The sequence below is a fragment of the Hyperolius riggenbachi genome, chromosome 5 (assembly GCF_040937935.1).
Source record: "Hyperolius riggenbachi isolate aHypRig1 chromosome 5, aHypRig1.pri, whole genome shotgun sequence".
NCBI classification, from domain to species: Eukaryota; Metazoa; Chordata; class Amphibia; order Anura; family Hyperoliidae; genus Hyperolius; species Hyperolius riggenbachi.
This window is the reverse complement of record NC_090650.1, coordinates 356,986,883-357,005,921: the sequence shown is the minus strand read 5'-3', so window position 1 is coordinate 357,005,921 and position 19,039 is coordinate 356,986,883. Positions and strand designations below refer to the sequence as shown.

At 44.7% G+C, this 19,039-nt stretch overlaps 1 protein-coding gene across 1 annotated transcript in view; it reads right to left on the bottom strand.

The window, feature by feature from the left end:
* Positions 1-19,039, bottom strand: part of PREX2 (phosphatidylinositol-3,4,5-trisphosphate dependent Rac exchange factor 2) — a 415,237-nt gene that overhangs the window by 193,873 nt on the left and 202,325 nt on the right. The window contains exons 14-18 of the mRNA XM_068237470.1: positions 11,309-11,384; positions 8,336-8,408; positions 7,225-7,367; positions 6,549-6,641; positions 97-245 (exon numbers count right to left, since the gene is read on the bottom strand). Coding sequence (XP_068093571.1) covers positions 97-245; positions 6,549-6,641; positions 7,225-7,367; positions 8,336-8,408; positions 11,309-11,384 — 534 coding nt within the window. The remainder of the gene's footprint in view (positions 1-96; positions 246-6,548; positions 6,642-7,224; positions 7,368-8,335; positions 8,409-11,308; positions 11,385-19,039) is intronic.

The window sequence follows — 19,039 nt, the reverse complement described above, 5'->3', positions numbered from 1 at the left end:
TTTAGTGAATATAGCCCTATAATACAGCCTTCTAAACAAAATCTCAGGTGCATTTAGAGCGTGTCTTAATATAGAAAGGCCAGGAGGGCGACTTACTCTCTAGGTTTCGTGCTCATGAGAATCCTCAGAGGTTTTCTGCTGTTCAAGCAAGTCCTCAGAAAACAATCCACTTCATGGAACGGCCTCAGGAAAACAAGGTCACCGTTCACCGCAAAGATCTTTTTTCCGATTGTCATTCCCGACAACTGGTAGCAAAAGAGACAGATAGAGTTCCTTTACTGGAGCCATTCTTTCCACAGTAAGAGAAGCCTTTATGTGTTACAAAAACAATACAGCTGCGGATTCCTTGCTGCATTAAGCAGGATAATTACTGCTATAGCCCAAGATTTTTCTCTTACCGAGTGGAGCAATAAATTGTAGCTCATCAGCTGGGTGGGATTATTTTTAATTGGAAAATATACAGTGATTGCAAGAAACACTTATAATTTTTAATTTATATGTTTAAAAGATGCACATGATTCATAGAAGGGGGCCCTGCTGTATAGATAGGGCCGGTTTAAGCAATACGGGAAGCCCGAGGCAAAATTAATCTGGGGCCCCCTAACCTCCTAGGCACAGCCAGCCCCCCAAACCAGCTCCTGCCTCCCATACCGGTTGCCTCCCCCGACTGCTCCACAAGGCCCCTGAACAATGTGTGGCTGCATTGTAATACCTCACCTGTCCCAGCGTGCTGCTCTGTCCATACTCGATGTCCCCCGCCCGCTGTCTGCCTCTTCTCCATGATGTAGCACAGGTAATTTACGCATAACCTGGGCTGCTCCATCCATGCTCTGTCTTCAGCCCTGCTGCCTGCCTCTTCTCCATGCAGCCCATGTTATGCGTAAATTTCCTGTGCTGGGTCATGGAGAAGAGGCAGGCAGCGGGGATGAAGACAGAGCATGGACGGAGCAGCTCCTGTTATGCATAATTTACCTGTCATGGAGAAGAGGCAGGCAGCGGGGATGAAGACAGAGCACGGACAGAGTATCACGCCGGGAAAGGCGAATTATTACAATGCAGCCACACATTATGCAGGACTATGGAGTAGTCAAAAGGAGACCACCTGTGAGGTACAGCAACGCAGGGGGCGCAGCATTGGTTGGGAGCCCAAGGGCAATTGCCCTTTTTGACTTAATGGCAGCGCCGGCCCCGTGTATAGATACCGGTAGTTTCTGTTTATTGAATGAAATGGGAGACATAAGGCCTATAATAACACAATAGCAATACTACACTGGGGTCATACAGGAATGATTTTGACTCACCTGAACTGTGTTGTGTGGCTGTTGCTGTTTGGAGCATCCAGGGTGTCACATGGAATTCTGAGGATGTTGATGCCCCATTACCATTTATGTACAGCCTGACAAAGCATTTTGCACAACTACATATTCGCTAACAGCTGCTTATAAAGCATCAACTTGAACCATTTTCGGTATCCAATTGTTTAATGGTGATGCCTCTGTTGTCACTGATGAGTTTTGACCTAACTAGAGTAGTTACCGGTGTTCACAAGGTTGCCGGCCAATCACTGCTTCTCGCCTTCTGCACCCCTTCCTTGCAAAGGGTAAAACCAGATACCCAGTACAGATGCCATGAAATGGGTAAACAATCCTCAATATCCATCCTTTACTAATGCTGGCTTAAGCATTATAGCCACGTACAAGATCTGTCGCCCGAAAGGAAGGTGTACAGACATGTTCCTAGCCTCTAGACTAGCGGTACATTCTCTTGCTATGCAGAGGTGGGGCGATGGAGCGATGCATGAAGAGTGTCACAGAAGAGGTGGGGTGAGTGGAGATGGCAATCCTTCAAGGCTGGCCGCCTTGGCCACAAACCTCTAGCGTGTGTACAAGGCACAGTAATTTCTTAGAACTATGCATGAAGATAGCTATAGTAGACCTAAGACCAGTATGGGATCCAACAATATGGGAAGAAGGTGCTCTGCAAACTGCAACCATGGTTGTGGGCATGGAATGGCATTCACTATTCCTTGAATAAAGCAGCACCAAATTAAAAACCACTTTCAATCACAACAACAATGGTATGATACAGAGCTGGAAGTCAGCCAAAGCCCAGTGCCTGTCTGTTCAAGAGGATGGTTCAGTGGCCAACACAGAGATGTCCTGCTGGGCAGGGGATTGTCAGGGGGCAGGACTTATAATTCAGTTTCATGCTTAGGTAGGTAGGTGTGTGTGTGTGTGTGTGTGTGTGTGTGTGCGTGCGTGTGTGTGTGTGCGTGCGTGCGTGTCTGTAGAGTACCCAGATAGCTGGGATGCGGTGCGGGATGCTGGGATGCGGTGCAGCGCGGAGAAGAGGACCCGGAGCTAGCTTCAGGTAATATATACGGGGGGGAGGGGGGGGAGACAGGCGGCAGGAGCAGCTCAACAGATTGTGATCGGTTTCAGGCTGAAATCGATTCACACACTGTTTGCAGTAAAGGCAGCCATTTGATCCCTCTCTGATCAGATTCGATCAGATAGGGATCTGTCAGTTGGTCGATCTAATGGCAAATCGACCAGTGTATGGCTACCTTTACAGTTCTCTTCTAATCTATAAAGAAGTGTACTCTTCATTAACTACAATTTTATTTTTCAGAAAACTCCATAGAACCGCATATCGTTCTTTTGCGTCATGGATTTATGGCTATCTTGGGAAAGGGAGGAGGCGACCAATCCCATCTTGCACCGTAAAAAGTGTGCGAAACACTTTTCCAGACCCTCCGGGAATTTACAAGGGGTTTTATTATGGCAACGATTTTGATGCGGCTGAAATGCTTGATTACTAATTGTTTTAAATATTTACTTCCTAATAAAAAGTCAAGCTTTATTTGTATTATCATTTTTAAATACTGTTGGTTTTCCAATACGTGAAGTAGAATGCACCGACTCAGACGCCTAATGAATTTAAACTGTAATTAAAATAGAAAATATGATAAAATGTTCTATTTCTCAGATAATAGTCATCATAAATGATATATACAGCAATAGCTGTGTATAGCCCACAAAAATGAAATAAACCAATCAAAAAATAGTTACTTGTCCTGCTTCAATAAAGCAGTCCCCATATTTTTAAAGTAAGATAAACCTATCTGATTGTGACTGTATATATCTGATGTGTACACCGGATTCTTTTATCTATGTTACGGCCAGAACCCGAAGTCTGGCCACTTCAAGTTCTGGCCGGTCACAATGCGAAGTGGCTGCCTGATGCGGCCAATGTACAAAATGCTGCACAATTTCGGACTTTGGCTGGCCAGAACGCGTTCTGACTACATGTGGCTGGCCAAGGCCCGAAGCTCACCTATTTAGTGCTGTGCCGCTGTCCCCTGCTCTGCGTTCTGTTCCACTGTCCCCGCGCCATGTCCTGCTGGCCCCTGTTCTCCGTTCTTCCCTAGCTGTGAGGACCCGGGGCTGCCTATATGCTACCGGCTGCAGCTGATTTCACCGCTGGCGGACAGGAGGACCATGGCGAGGACAGAAGTGACAGGTGGTTAGACAGGAGGAGGAGACGAGGACGCACACAGGCAGGGAATCCCCGACGTGGCAGCGGTTCGTATCGGCGGGCGTTCAGAATTCGGGGATTCCCTGCCTTTGCAGTATAAGACGCAGGGACTTTTTCTCCCCATTTTTGTTGTAGAAAAGTGCGTCTTATAGACGGAAAATACAGTCCTCCCTTCCCAATGCCTCTCAGGTTGTCCCCTTGCCTTCCCTCCCAGCTGCTCCCCTGTCTCATCCACCCCTCGCCTCTTTTGCTCCTGCCACCATTAATGAAGTCAGCCTGCTGCTAGTGGCTTCCCCCCCCCCCCACACACATCCTCTCCCTGTGATCCGGTACCCGCGAATACTCTTTGTCCCCACTTCCCTGACCTGGCCCCAGTCCTCACCTCCTTGTTAAATCTCTCCCTTTCCACAGGCATCTTCCCCAAAGCATTCAAACAGGCCACTGTACTTCCCCTGCTGAAAAAACCCTCACTCGACCCATCCCTACCCTCAAACTACCGCCCAATCTCCCTCCTTCCCTATGCTTCTAAACTCCTCTAAAGCCTAGTCCACCAGCGCATTACCCAATACATCAACACCAATACCCTCCTTGACCCCCTACAGTCTGGATTCCGACCTGCACACTCAACTGAAACAGCCCTCGCCAAGGTGGTCAACGACCTTACCCTTGCCAGGGCCAAAGGCAGTTATTCCATCCTGCTCCTCCTTGACCTCTCTGCAGCATTTGACACTGTTGACCACTCCCTCCTCCTCCAATCACTACAGTCCATGGGCATCCATGGTCTTGCCTTGGCCTGGATCTCCTCCTACCTATCCAATCGCTCCTTCACCATTTCCTTCAATGGCTCCTCCTCTACCCCTGCCCCCCTCTCAGTTGGGGTCCCCCAGGGCTCTGTTCTAGGCCCCCTTCTTTTCTCCATATACACTTCCTCAATTGGCAAGCTTATCTCCTCCCTGGGCTTCAACTACCACCTTTATGCAGATGACACTCAGATTTACCTCCATACCCCCGATCTCTCATCCACCACCATAAACAAGGTCTCCTCGTGTCTCTCAGCAATTTCCTCCTGGATGTCAGCTAGGTTCCTAAAGCTTAACCTAGACAAAACTGAGCTCCTGATCTTTCCACCCCATGCTGCTGCACCCATCCCAGATTTCCACCTCACAATCGACAACACAACTATTCTCCCTACCTCCCAGGCCCGCTGTCTGGGTGTCACCTTGGACTCTGACCTCTCCTTCATCCCACACATCCAAAACATCACCAGAGCCTGCAATTTCCACCTCCGTAATATCTCCAAGATCTGCCCCTTCTTAACCCCGGACACGACCAAACTGCTCATCCATGCCCTCATCTCCTGCCTTGATTACTGTAACGCCCTCCTTTCTGGCCTCCCCCTGAAACGCACTGCCCCCCTTCAATCAGTGATAAACACGGCTGCAAGACTCATCCATTCTTCGCACCGCTCTGCATCCACATCTCCCCTTTGTGAATCCCTGCACTGGCTCCCTATCCGTTTCAGGATAAGTTTCAAGATTCTATGCCTGGCGTATAAATCTGTGCACAAAACCTGCCCTACCTACATCTCGGAGCTTGTTCACAAGTATACACCAGGTCGCCCCCTCCGTTCCTCCAACGACCTTCGCCTCACCACCCCACGCATTTCACACTCCCATGCCCGCCTGCAGGATTTCTCAAGAGCTGCCCCCACCCTCTGGAATGCCCTTCCACCACCCATCAGACTTGCTCCCTCTTTCAACACATTCAAGCAAGCCCTCAAAACCAACCTCTTTATGATGGCCTACCCACCTCCTACCACACAGTAACTCTCTAGGGAATATTTAACAGCCCCACCTAGTGTTTCCACCCCTCCCTTTAGATTGTAAGCCTCTGGCAGGGTTCTCCACTCCCTAGTGTAATCTACAGGATCATGTGCTCCTGTCCTATGACAGCCTGTACTTGTATTACTGGGCCTACCTAACCAGCCCATATTGCATGATCATGTATTTTGTACAATTTGTATGTATAACTTTGTTCTATGTGCATAACCCTATGTATGTTATCCTTGTATCATTGTATATATTTATTGTCCAGCGCTGCGTAATATGTTGGCGCTTTATAAATACAATAAATAATAATAATAATAATAGCTTATGGTGACCCCAGAACCACTAGGAGAGTATAAGGGGTTAAAAGGGACCGACATACCTACAATACTACAATACTAAATGTAATAGGAGATATTGGCAGCGCTTCCAAACAAAGGCTGCACCCGCACATATTATTTATACTGAAGCTAACGTCCTCCTTTGCTGTACCTGTTTTGAATGCAAGTTGTGTATTTTAGTCCACATTGTGGAGCTCTGCACATCTATTGCAGGTAGTCAATTTTGGTGCAGCCTCTGTTGGAAAGCACTGCTAATGTCTCCTGCTGTACAAAACTCATGTAAGTATACCTATAGCTAGCTGCATCCATGTGCTTCAATTTGCATTTAAATTATAGATTAGGACTAGAACATGATTTGCATCTGATTTGCATTCAAGGCACGTATTTAGCCCCTGTGGGGCTCTGCATGCCTCTGTTGGTCTACAAATTAGTTGCAGCCTATGACCGTTTTCATTTGTTTGATGCCAATACTAAATATCATTTTGCCTTCTTAAAACAGTGGGTCTTTGTGTGTCTGTGTTAGAAGATTTAATTTGGAGTTCATATTCAGTTACATAATAAACAAATTAGAAGGGGATATAATACAAGACCTGGATGGTGCTTCAGATACTGTTTACATCCCAGACAATTTTGCCCTGCTGCTTTCCTTCATGGGAAATCCCCCTGACCCCTCTGCAAAGGTTTACAAATTATATAGACAGAGGAGTGCCGAGTTAAAAAAAAATCTATGAATTGTAAAACGTAAAACGGAATACTAAAAGTAGCATTTAAAATTCACTGAACAAAGACAGCAATGGCATATTACTGAGTACAGAACTAAATATAACTTGCAGCACAGCGTTACCTCAGCGTTAGAGCCTCGCTCTATGTGTTTCACTATAGGCACTTTATTCTTATCTTCCAGACCAAAACCATAGCTGCCTTCATTAGGTTTAATCTACAAAACAAGATATATCACAGCTTTAACTTTGAAAAGCATTACATCATTATAGTAACTCTCACTGATAACTAATTAGAGGTCACAAAACTCCTGTATGTCTGAGAAAAATACATATGAGTGCAGGGAACACACAATTTCAAAACTTCAAGATGCTTCTGTATTGAAGTTCAATCACAAACAAAAAAAACCTACCCTCATGCACCTGAGACAGCCAAACTTTAAATGCAGATTTTAACTTTTAGCTACAAAATAAGACTACAGTATAGGATTCTAGGACAGTTTTATTTAGGAGTCGGACTATACAATTGTTTATCTCTTTCAGCTTATTTTCACATCAGGTTTTCTTTGAAAGGCACAGTAGCTACTAGTAAATCCATTTCACCACAGTGGACTGTTGCCAGGATCGCTTTATGCTGTCTGACTCAGTATATGAGAATAGCAGTGTAACCACTCTCTGCATTCTCTTAAAATGTATCAATTAGGTCAAGTAACACAATCGATACGAGTCCAGCGTACCTCTCTGCTAAGTCAGTAGTGGTCCACCATTAAACGTGTCCAAAGTACAGAAGCAAGTACGTACCATGATTGATTTAGCAATAACGTTTTCAACAATCTTGAGATCATGTTTCATCAGTCTGTGCTTCATATTAGACCCTTCCATTTCCTCATCAGAGAAGAATCGAAACAACAGAGGCTCATCCTTGAACTCACTCTTCTCCAGCACTGAACAATAAAGGACAGGGGGATACAAAGTGAACATAACAAAGTCTGCTTTATCCTTCATATAACAAAGCTGTAAATGCAAGTTTAAATAGACCTCGTCTCCAGGCACAGATCATCTGAACATATCATCTAAAAGGCTTGGCAATCACATGTCACCTTATTGTGTGAAATGAGGACTTTATAATGGTTTTAAATTCTCCTCACACAACCAGAAACAAAGTAATTAATGGTCTGAATTTCAGTTTCTGTATGTGGGGCTGCTGCTCAGATTACATCATCATACTGTTCAGACAGCAAAGAGGAAGTTGCAGTCCAAATCTTTCTGATAAGATTTTTTTTACAATATTCATTACTTAGTCAGTGGTTGCCCACAGTAAAATCTCTCCTCACAGCTGGCGATATATTTACTAGTGTCAAAGTGCATTACTATGGTATGTTTGTGTTCTGAAGTGAGCAGAAACAACACCTGGTCTATCAGAGTACTCTAGGACAGAAATATGCATAACTAAATAGACTAGGCTAAGCATCAGTGCAAGGGTGAGGTTACATAACAATATACAGCAAGATCTACCTTTAGGAAGGGTTTCTGATGCTGAAACCAGAATAATTAAGGTAAATGTGGGTACTGTACATTGCTTTACTCCACTTGTCAATGTGTATGGTATATTGCAATGCTTCACTTGTCCATATGTACTGTGAGTTGCTATACTCCACTAGTCAGTACATATGGTGCATTGCTATAACTCACCTTTTTGTCAGTACATATGGTATATTGCTATACCTCAATGTCAATATGTACTGTGCATTGCTATACCCCACTTGCCTGTACGTATGGTACAGTGCATTGCTATGCCTCACTTATTTGGAAGTACGGCAGACATCAATGACATTGTGCTTTCTGATGGCACTGCTGCTGTGAATACTGGGCTGCACAATCAAGATACAAGTGAATGAAACCATTGTCATACCATGGTGCATGAATCCATTGACACACAATGCCACGCCGAGAGTGATGGCTTCATCTCGTGTACGGCAATCTCCCTGCAAATAGTGCAATCCAATAAAAAAAAAAATAGTTACTATATTTATTTCATTTACAAGAATGTCAAAAAATTTAAAACATTAAAGGGAACCTGAAGTGAGGAAAATTATTGAAAATAAACACATGACGTAGCTGCAAATGAATACTACATACTAACCTCACCATCAACTCCTCTCAGAAGCTCCCCATTTTCTTCTTACAGTGATCCCTTCCAGTTCTGACAATATTTTGTCAGCACTGAAATATACCAGTTGCCGTCAGTTATTTATCAGCAGCTGTCAGTTACAACTGAATGTGCAAGGTAATGTTTCCCTATGGTGATATTACAGTTTAACAGTGTGCTGATGTCGCACTTTGCCAATTTTGGCTTGACCTCTAAAGTACATAAAAAATCAAGAGTGACACCATTAGAAATCACTCTTCACTGGATCAGAGTTGATAAATTTCACATACTCTGTACCCAGAGATTTGCTACAAATTGTTAGTGCACACAGTCGCTATGTACTGGCTTAATGTCCCTATTCGATCGCTGGGCGGTAGTGTACTCCATATAAGTGAATCGCATGCAGGGGTCTTTGCTGATCCCCCCCACACACACACAATGTATTTCGAGTGGGGTGTAGCTATCCTGCACGTATCGAGTTAGTCACAATTGGGGTACATTGTATACACACAACCAGCAGTCAAAATTGTACAAGAGACGCACTGTTTCCTTGCTGGGAGGCTGGAAAACCGTTATGTTTAATAGATCAGCCCACCATGCTATAACAATAAGGAAATCATCTAACGGTTTTCCAGCCTCCCAGCAAGGAAACAGTGCGTCTCTTGTACAATTTTGACTGCTGGTTGTGTGTATACAATGTACCCCAATTGTGACTAACTCGATACGTGCAGGATAGCTACACCCCACTCGAAATACATTGTGTGTGTGTGGGGGGGATCAGCAAAGACCCCTGCATGCGATTCACTTATATGGAGTACACTACCGCCCAGCGATCGAATAGGGACATTAAGCCAGTACATAGCGACTGTGTGCACTAACAATTTGTAGCAAATCTCTGGGTACAGAGTATGTGAAATTTATCAACTCTGATCCAGTGAAGAGTGATTTCTAATGGTGTCACTCTTGATTTTTTATGTACTTTAGAGGTCAAGCCAAAATTGGCAAAGTGCGACATTTATTTTTACCTGTACTTCTTTCGGTAGTGAGTTTTAACAGTGTGCTGACCAGGAAGCTGTTATGGGGTAATGGCCATTTTTAAAATGGAGGAAGGAGAATTCCATTGATCACAGTGGACAAATGGGACGCAGGAGAGGAGAAAGAGATTGAGGAGTAGACTACACAGGAGGTAAGTATGACCTGTGTATGCTTATTTTGATTTTTTATTTTCAGTTCAGATTCTCTTTAACATTTAATACAAAATATTAATGCAGCAAGGCACCATGATAGTTGAATAATACAACTGTGATGTATATATTGGTTAACTTTCATTAAAATGGTAATAAAGTGATTTAACGAACAACTGAAATTTTTTAGCCCAGCCCTTCAATATATTGTTTACACAAGTGACCATAAACTGATCAGATAAATGGTCAATATCTAATTGATAATAAACCTAATTTCAGTTATCCTGCCTCTGTGACTACTGAACACAACAGTAAGCCTTATGATGTCAAATACAAACTGAATCCAGCATTCACCATCCTATATTTTTGGAAAACCTTTTTATAACAGGAGATACATTTTTTGGCACAAAATCAGTTACACAGTGAAAAAGTGTGTTTTCAGTTTTATTACACTTTAATCAAAAGATGTGTATTTTTGTGAAACGTGAAATATGCAGCAGGATGTGGACCTCTTTCAGTCTCTTTTAGGGCTCGTTTCCACTATCGCGAATCTGCATGCGTCCAACGCATGCAGATTCGCACATGGTATGCAAGTGGGTGGGCCTGTTTCCACTGTAGCGTTGGTGATGTGCGTTTTTTTCAGCGGTAAAAAAACGCACAAAAGAGCCAACGATTTCGCCTGCGTCGGGAATCCGTGCGAATCGCCGCTAATGTATTTAATAGTAAAAACGCATGCGGTTTTTACATGCGTTTTTACCCGCGATTTCGCGTGCGATTTCGCACCTTTTCCAATTTTATTTTGCCCTGGCAGTGTCATGGTTAATTTCGCATGGCACCCTGCCATGCGAAATCGCACGCGAAATCGCGGGTAAAAACGCATGTGGAAACGCATCCGCATGCGTTTTTACAAGCGTCGGAATGCGGCCGAAATCGCGTCGCAACAGTGGAAACAAGCCCTTAGATGTAATACTGCCTGAAGGTTTCCATGAATAGTGCTGCTTAAATAACTGACACCTCTTTTTACTTGAAAATGACCCATCAGATTCCTAATATAAACAATGGTGCTGATGTGGCTGCAGGCTTTTTTTTTTTTACCAAACAGTGCAAGGCTCTGGCCACATCCTGATAGATCCATTGCACTACTATACAATCAAGATTTGTCTACATCCTCAATGGCCAATCAGATGCTTTGCTTACTCATGACTGGCCACTGCAGCTTTGGTGGTGTTGCTGTGTTTATTTTGTGCACAGTGGCCCGGTTAACATAGGCAATCGTTTATCAATTAGAGGTCTTCTAGGTCAATTTTGTGATGTAACAAAACCTATTAATAGCTTTTTTTTTGTTTGCTTTTTGAAGCTGCTGTCAGCTGATTCTAAAGTGATCCAAACCCAGAATTTGGCACAGAATGAGCTAATATCCTGATCCATCAAGATTAGGGCTGTTCATGGGATGCTAAGGGACTTCAATTTCACCCAATGCAAAAGCACACACATTTACACATTCATGATGGTAAAGCAAAAACAAGTAAATTCAGCTATAAATATGCCTTACCTGAGCAATAAGCCAGTCTATGAGCTTGTTTGCCATAACTACTGACTTGTACGTTCTGAGATGGTAGTCTTTATCTCTGCAAGGCAAGACAACAGTAATCTAGTTAAAGAGGGCCTGAACTCTTGCACAGGACACAAGGAAAAAAGAGAGAAATGCACCCTGTGTGTTTTTGGAGAGAAGAGCATGTCTAATTCCCCCTCATGTTTAAGTAATCACAAGTGTAATTTGATCTCTCCGCTGTGTCCGCACAGAAATTCTGCAGTCCTCGGCAGACAAAGCGAATATGTAAACACAGGATGTTAACCCTTTGTCTGCTTCCATGAAAGCAGGAAGTAGGCACACTGCAGATTGATTGCAGGAGTTCTGTAAGCTGTAACAAAGAAATGTTTTTTCTTTAAAGGTTATTATGCTGTTGCTTATTTTTTAGAACAGAGGGAAAGTTGGGCGTTTAAGTTCACTTTAAAGAGAAACTCTGACCAAGAATTGAAATTTATCCCAATCAGTAGCTGATACCCCCTTTTACATGAGAAATCTATTCCTTTTCCCAAACAGACCATCAGGGACGCGCTGTATGGCTGATATTGTGGTGAAACCCCTCCCACAAGAAACTCTGAGGACCGTGGTACTCCTGGCAGTTTCCTGTCTGTGAACCTTGTTGCATTGTGGGAAATAGCCGTTTACAGCGGTTACCAACTGCCAAAAAAGCATGCAGCAGCTACATCACCTGCCAACAGTAAAAATTTCACCATGTAATACATGTCAGAATGTAAATCAGGGATTTAAAAGAATTTACAATGGGCAAACACTGAGTAAATCATTTATACATAATTATTGTAAAAATGAAGCACTTTTTTATTACATTATTTTCACTGGAGTTCCTCTTTAAGCCACAGAAAGCAAGAAATTAAGTGACTTCACCCAGTTCATTTCAGGCACAGGGGCATTTCCCTACTTTCCTGGAGGTTTTGAGGAAAATATAAAAACCCAAATAAAAGAAACTTTATGAACTATATGCCATAGCAACCAAATACAAATAACCCTCCTGTGGAAACTGCCTCAGAGCCTGCCGCATCCCAGAACTGCTGTCTAGCATGAAAAGGCACAATTAACTAGGTAAAAGCTCAGCACTTCCTTAACTAATTCTGGAGCCTGGAATTGCTAATCTTCGCTAGCTCTATAATAGCAGCTAATGTGTTTCTCAGAGAAACGCTGGGTCACACTTTGCTGAAACATTACTTTGCATTTACAAGCGCAATAGCTGGAGTCACTGCTTTGACTTGACATAATGTCTGGCATGGGGAACATTGCAGTAAGCTAAACAGAAGAGTCCCGTATTGCTTACTGGCTTTTCTGTGAAACACAACAGACAGCTTATTCTCTCTCTCTCAGCAGAAGCATGAGGCATTTATCCCGCTCAGAATAGCACATTCTGTTTCTCTCTCACATCCTCACACATTCCTGGCACATCTTCTGGTTCATCCGAGTTATGTAACCTCACAGGCTCTCTCTCAAGGCTATTCCACAGGCACTCCGGCCATTCTGCCTTAAGACAAACATTTTAATACAGTCCATCTTCTCTGCATGTTGTGCTCCCGCTGTATAGTTATTTAGTAACAACTTTTATGTGTAAAGCCACAAAAATATATTAGAGATTGTTTGAGGTGCAGACCAGATCTGACCTAATGCTGGCAATATATATGTACAGGTTTTAACCACTTCACATCCAGACCTAGTTTTCCCCTTATGGGCTAGACCAATTTTGACGTTTTAGCTATGTCCCTATTTAATCAGCAATAACTTTATTCCTACTTATGACACCTAAATGAAATATATATATATATTGTTTTCATCAAGACAAACTAGACTTTAATTGTATGGCATTTTTTCCTAGGACAGTTTTGTTTTGTATTCATTTTATTGGGAAAAAGAGGAAAAAAAATAGAAAAACTATTTCTCAGTTTTACCAATTCCAGTTTAAAAATTAAAAGTGCTACTGTAAATAGAAAAACACAAATTTTGTTTGGCTAGTTCTACTGTTTATCACAAAACTTAGTTTATGTTCCTGTCACAATTTACAGTGAGGACATTTGATTCTGAAATAATGCTACAGTGTGTATTTTTCACTATGAACTGAGAAAATAAAAGTATTTTTAATGGTAAAAATAAATCTTATTGGCTCAGGGAACATATATTCCCTTTCACCAATTAGTGCAGCAGCAGATAGTGCCGGAGGTGTGCACAGGAGCAATGCCCAACTGTGCATAGCTGTGCTTCAGCTACAAGACGTATATCTACATCCTTGTGGTTTTGATGAAGTCACTGAGGATGTAAATCTACTGTAGCTGAGGCTAAGTGGTTAATGCAGTTGACTTACGAGTTCACCCATAAACAGGGTAGGTTTTAGGCACAGACAAACCAGGGAGGTGCCTGGCATGACACATCCAGGAGGGGGCACCACAGAGCTGTTCTTAGCACACTGTTCTTGATGCAATCCTTATACACAGCTACTAGTAAAGAAGTGTATGAATGGTAATTCCAAAACATAAATTGGCACTGATTGTTAACATAACAATTGTATGGCAGGTGCTATTGATGTGCTCAAACCATTTATATCCCGTTTTTCTTCTGGCCGACTCAAAGCATCAGAGCTGCAGCCACTAAAGCAAGCTCAGTAGGCAGCAGCAGAGTTAGGGAGTCTTGCCCAATGTCTCCTTACTGAACAGAAAGAACCGAAACTATAAAGACCCAGGTAGTACATAAACAGTATAATGCCTTTATAAAGTGGCTCCATACCTCTCATACAATTATAGTCATGGTTTGTATGTGGGCTCCATAGTTTGGGTTGGTGAGATGTATCTAGCCTAGTAATAATTCATGAATCCTTTGTAGACTATATTGAGCAATTTAATTTCTGTATATAATTTATCAAATTGTTAATGGTACCAGCAAAACGAATCGGTTTTGACTGGGAAGTAAAGGCCATTTTATGACCAGAAACAAACCTGCCCATAAATCATAATAATAAAATGAATAATAATAATAATAATAATAATGTGTTACATCAGTGCATCCGTTCTGTGCAGCTTGCTTTCCCTCTTTATTGATAAGGCAATGAACTGACAACACATACTGTAAAACCAGCACTTTATAGTGAGTCAGCTGTAGCAGTCAGCAAGGCATGCTGTATTGTGTGATCTTCTATGCAATAAAGCATCGTTGGTTTGTGAAGTCCTGAGTCAGAGCCTTTCTATACTGCTGCCGGATCTGATGCCAATCCCTCACAATATACGTCTGATGACAATCCCTCACAATATACACTTGTATTGCTGTTGTCTGCACAGAAAGCAACATAAGTAGTAATAGAAGTTACACAAACTATGCACCCTCGCCACTACCTGCCACTAGCCATCCACTGCTATCTGCTATTAGCTGTCATCCACCCCTACCTGCCACTAGCCATCACCTGCAACTACCTGCACTAGCCATCCACTGCTACCTGCCCCTAGCCATCATCCACCACTACCTGCCACTAGCCATCACCTGCCACTACCTGCGCTAGCCATCCACTGCTACCTGCCCCTAGCCATCATCCACCACTACCTGCCACTAGCCATCACCTGCCACTACCTGCACTAGCCATCCACTGCTACCTGCCCCTAGCCATCATCCACCGCTACCTGCCACTAGCCATCACCTGCCACTACCTGCACTAGCCATCCACTGCTACCTGCCCCTAGCCATCATCCACCGCTACCTGCCACTAGCCATCACCTGCCACTACCTGCACTAGCCATCCACTGCTACCTGCCCCTAGCCATCATCCACCACTACCTGCCACTAGCCATCACCTGCCACTACCTGCACTAGCCATCCACTGCTACCTGCCCCTAGCCATCATCCACCGCTACCTGCCACTAGCCATCACCTGCCACTACCTGCACTAGCCATCCATTGCTACCTGCCCCTAGCCATCATCCACCGCTACCTGCCACTAGCCATCACCTGCCACTACCTGCACTAGCCATCATCCACTGCTACCTGCCCCTAGCCATCATCCACCGCTACCTGCCACTAGCCATCACCTGCCACTACCTGCACTAGCCATCCACTGCTACCTGCCCCTAGCCATCATCCACCGCTACCTGCCACTAGCCATCACCTGCTACTTCCCATTAGCAATCACCCACTGCTATTTGCTATTGGCTGTCATCCACCCCTACCTGCACTAGCTGTTAGCTGTCATCCACCCCTACCTGCACTAGCTGTTAGCTGTCATCCACCCCTACCTGCACTAGTCATCCTCTGCTATCTGCTATTAGCTGTCATCCACGGCTACCTGCCACTAGCCATCACCTGCCACTACCTACCACTAGCCATCACCTGCCACTACCTACCACTAGCCATCATCCACCGCTACCTGCCACTAGCCATCACCTGCCACTACCTACCACTAGCCATCATCCACCGCTACCTGCCACTTGCCATCATCCACCGCTACCTGCCACTAGCCATCATCCACTGCTACATGCCACTAACCATCACCTGCTACTACCTGCCACTAGCTGACACCTGCTACTTGTCACTGGTTATCCTCCACTGCTACCTGCCACAAGCCATCATCTTCTACATGTCTTTAAACGATCACTACCTGTCACTACCTGTCATTATCGGTCACTCACCACTAACCAACCACCAGCTGTCATCTGCTACTTGCCACTAGCCATCACCACCTGTCAATAAATCAGAGGCGTAGCAATAGCCATAGCAGCCATAACAACTGCTATGGGGCCCTGAAGAGGAGGGGGCCCAGGTGGTAATTGATGTGTTCACTTTGTTCCTCCACCATCTGACTTTGTCTCAGTGCCCATGGACTATACACAGTGTATATTGGATGGAAATGGAAATTGCCCAGTCAACTCATATCCATAGAGTAGGGGCAGATGGCATTGCTCAAGAGTGCCTAGATCTGATGGCCCCATAAACATTTTGCTATGAGGCCCCGTAGTCTATAGCTACACCACTGCACTAAATCGCCTACTTGTCAGTAGCCATCACTCTTCACTACTTGTCACTATCTGTTGTCTGCTTCCTGTCACTCTCCATTGCCCGCTGTCTGTCAATGTTCTTTGCCCGCTACCTGTTACTATTATCTGCCTGATACCTGGCACTACCTATTGCTCTCTATCTGGCCAGTAAACAAGCAAAAGCAAACTGAGCTTCTGACTTGGCTGAAATAAAATGACCACTCAGTAAGGGAATTGTGGTGAGGTTTGTGCAGACAGTATAATGTTCCCACAGACAAGCTTTTGCCTGGAACAATGCTGATGAATTATAAAGCTCATCAGCAAAGAAAACCCACTTGCTGCATTATCAGGGCCAGTGTTTAATACATGATATCTGAACACCTATTCAGAAATCCCGAGGCCTTCCTGACAGACAGATTATGAAGATTATTAGCAAAGAAGCAACCTGATTAAAAGTAAAGTTGTCCCCTGTGAGGTAATATCACTGTGCTGAACAGCCTGAGGCATTGCAGAAAGGCTTAGTTCACACATAAATCTGTACATTTTCGGTCCAGCCCAGTCCTGTCCTGTCAGTTTTGCATTCGTTTTCTATCAGTTTTACCTGCCTGGACCAGAAATGTACACATTTTATGTGAAAACACACCCATAGAAACACCTACAAAACTGACTGGAGGACTGGACTGGACCAGAAATGTACAGATTAATGAAGTGAACACATCCATAGAAAAACATACAAAACTGATACCAACTGTTGAAAACTGACAGGACAGGACTGGACACCTTTTTATGTGTGAAACAAGCCTGAAGCTGCTTTTCACTGTAAATTGGCGGCAGCTTTGCGGCGACCCCGCCGCACTGGCAAAAACAGGCCTTCAGGGAATACCGCGTTACTACGCAGTATTCTCTTTCAGGCATTCGGCCAAATAGGAAGTGACACATGCTTGTAGTCACTTCCTGCGTGTCACTTCCTGTTTTTGGAACACAGAAGTGGGCAGAAGTGTATTGTTAAATATAAGCTTCCGCACCACCAACTTTTTTGAAAACAATGCGTTGCCAAAGACTTACATGACTTCCAAATCAACGCAGATACGCGCTGTAACGTAGTTTTGGAAGAGCGTCAGATTGAGGACTTCGGTTGCACTGCACCATGGTGCAGGTAATGTGACTTTCCCTATAGACTTCAATTGCCCTGCGGTAGCAGGGGAATTAAAGTCTATTGACCACCACAGTGTGAAAAGGCCCTAAGGGAAACCGCTCCGCATCGGTACGCAAGGAAAACTGCAGGAGTAGTTTCCATTGACGCAAATTATGGATAGCATGCTGCAGTTTTCCGCAGCCCGCATCCGGGGCCCATAGCCGCCGGTGGGAAGCCGCATGACACCGCATCTGGTTGTACGGAAGACAACCGGAAGTATTTGCGAAGGGAAACGGGCCCTAAGTGTTCTGGAGCGGATAACTTGCAAGCGGAGAATAGCTTTGCCTCCATTTATGACAAAGGCCTGGTTCACACATAAATCTGCACATTTTTAGTCCAGTACTGTTCTGTCAGTTTTGCATCAGTTTTACCTGACTGGACTAGAAATGTACACTTTTTATGGGTAAACAACATACCCATACAAGACTAATACAACACTGACGGGACTGCCCTGGACATGCACTCCTTTTATGTGTGAACACAGCCTTAAAGCGGAACCGAAGACTGTTATTTTTTAATGTAGAGCTAATGGAGGTATGTGCCTTTAAGTCTTACATACCTCTTGGCTGAGCAGTTTCGTTAATGCAGCTTCTCCTGGTCCCGATTTCTCCCGTTTAATCCCCTCGACTTACAAGTCGATAAGAAGCCGACAGGAAACGCCTGTGCTCTTCTGTCTATCTGACCTCTCTCTATTGCGTCTGCCTCTCGTTCTCCGCCCTTTCTTCGCCCCTCCGCATTCCCTCCTGCTCCTGTATGCCGCTCATCGTGAATGCGGCTTTTGTTGACTAGAGCAAGCCTGGAGTCGGCTCACTGAATGTGGAGCGAGCCTGGACACACCAGCAGGAGCCGGCTCACTGAATGTGGAGCGAGCCTGGACACACCAGCAGGAGCCGGCTCACTGAATGTGGAATGAGCCTGGACACACCAGCAGGAGCCAGCTCACTGAATGTGGAGCGAGCCTGGACACACCAGCAGGAGCCGGCTCACTGAATGTGGAGGCAGGGACGGATCTAGGGGGGGGCAGGCGGGTATCTTGCCCCAGGCGCAGTTTATTGAATTCTTAAAAAGGCGGAAAAATTTGGATTGGGAATGGCAGTTTAGGCGCCAAAACCTGATCTTTAGGCGCCAAAACCTGACCTTTAGGTGCCAAAACTGGATGGGGAATGGAAGTTTAGGCGCCAAAACCTGACTTTTACGCGCCAAAACTGGATAGGGAATGGCAGTTTAGGCACCGAAACCTGACCTTGCCCCAGGCGCAACTTGGTCTAGATCCGTTCCTGTGTGGAGCGAGCCTGGACACACCAGCAGGAGCCGGCTCACTGAATGTGGAGCGAGCCTGGACACACCAGCAGGAGCTGGCTCACTGAATGTGGAGCGAGTCTGGACACACCAGCAGGAGCCGGCTCACTGAATGTGGAGCGAGCCTAGACACACCAGCAGGAGCCGGCTCACTGAATGTGGAGCGAGCCTGGACACACGAGCAGGAGCCGGCTCACTGAATGTGGAGCGAGC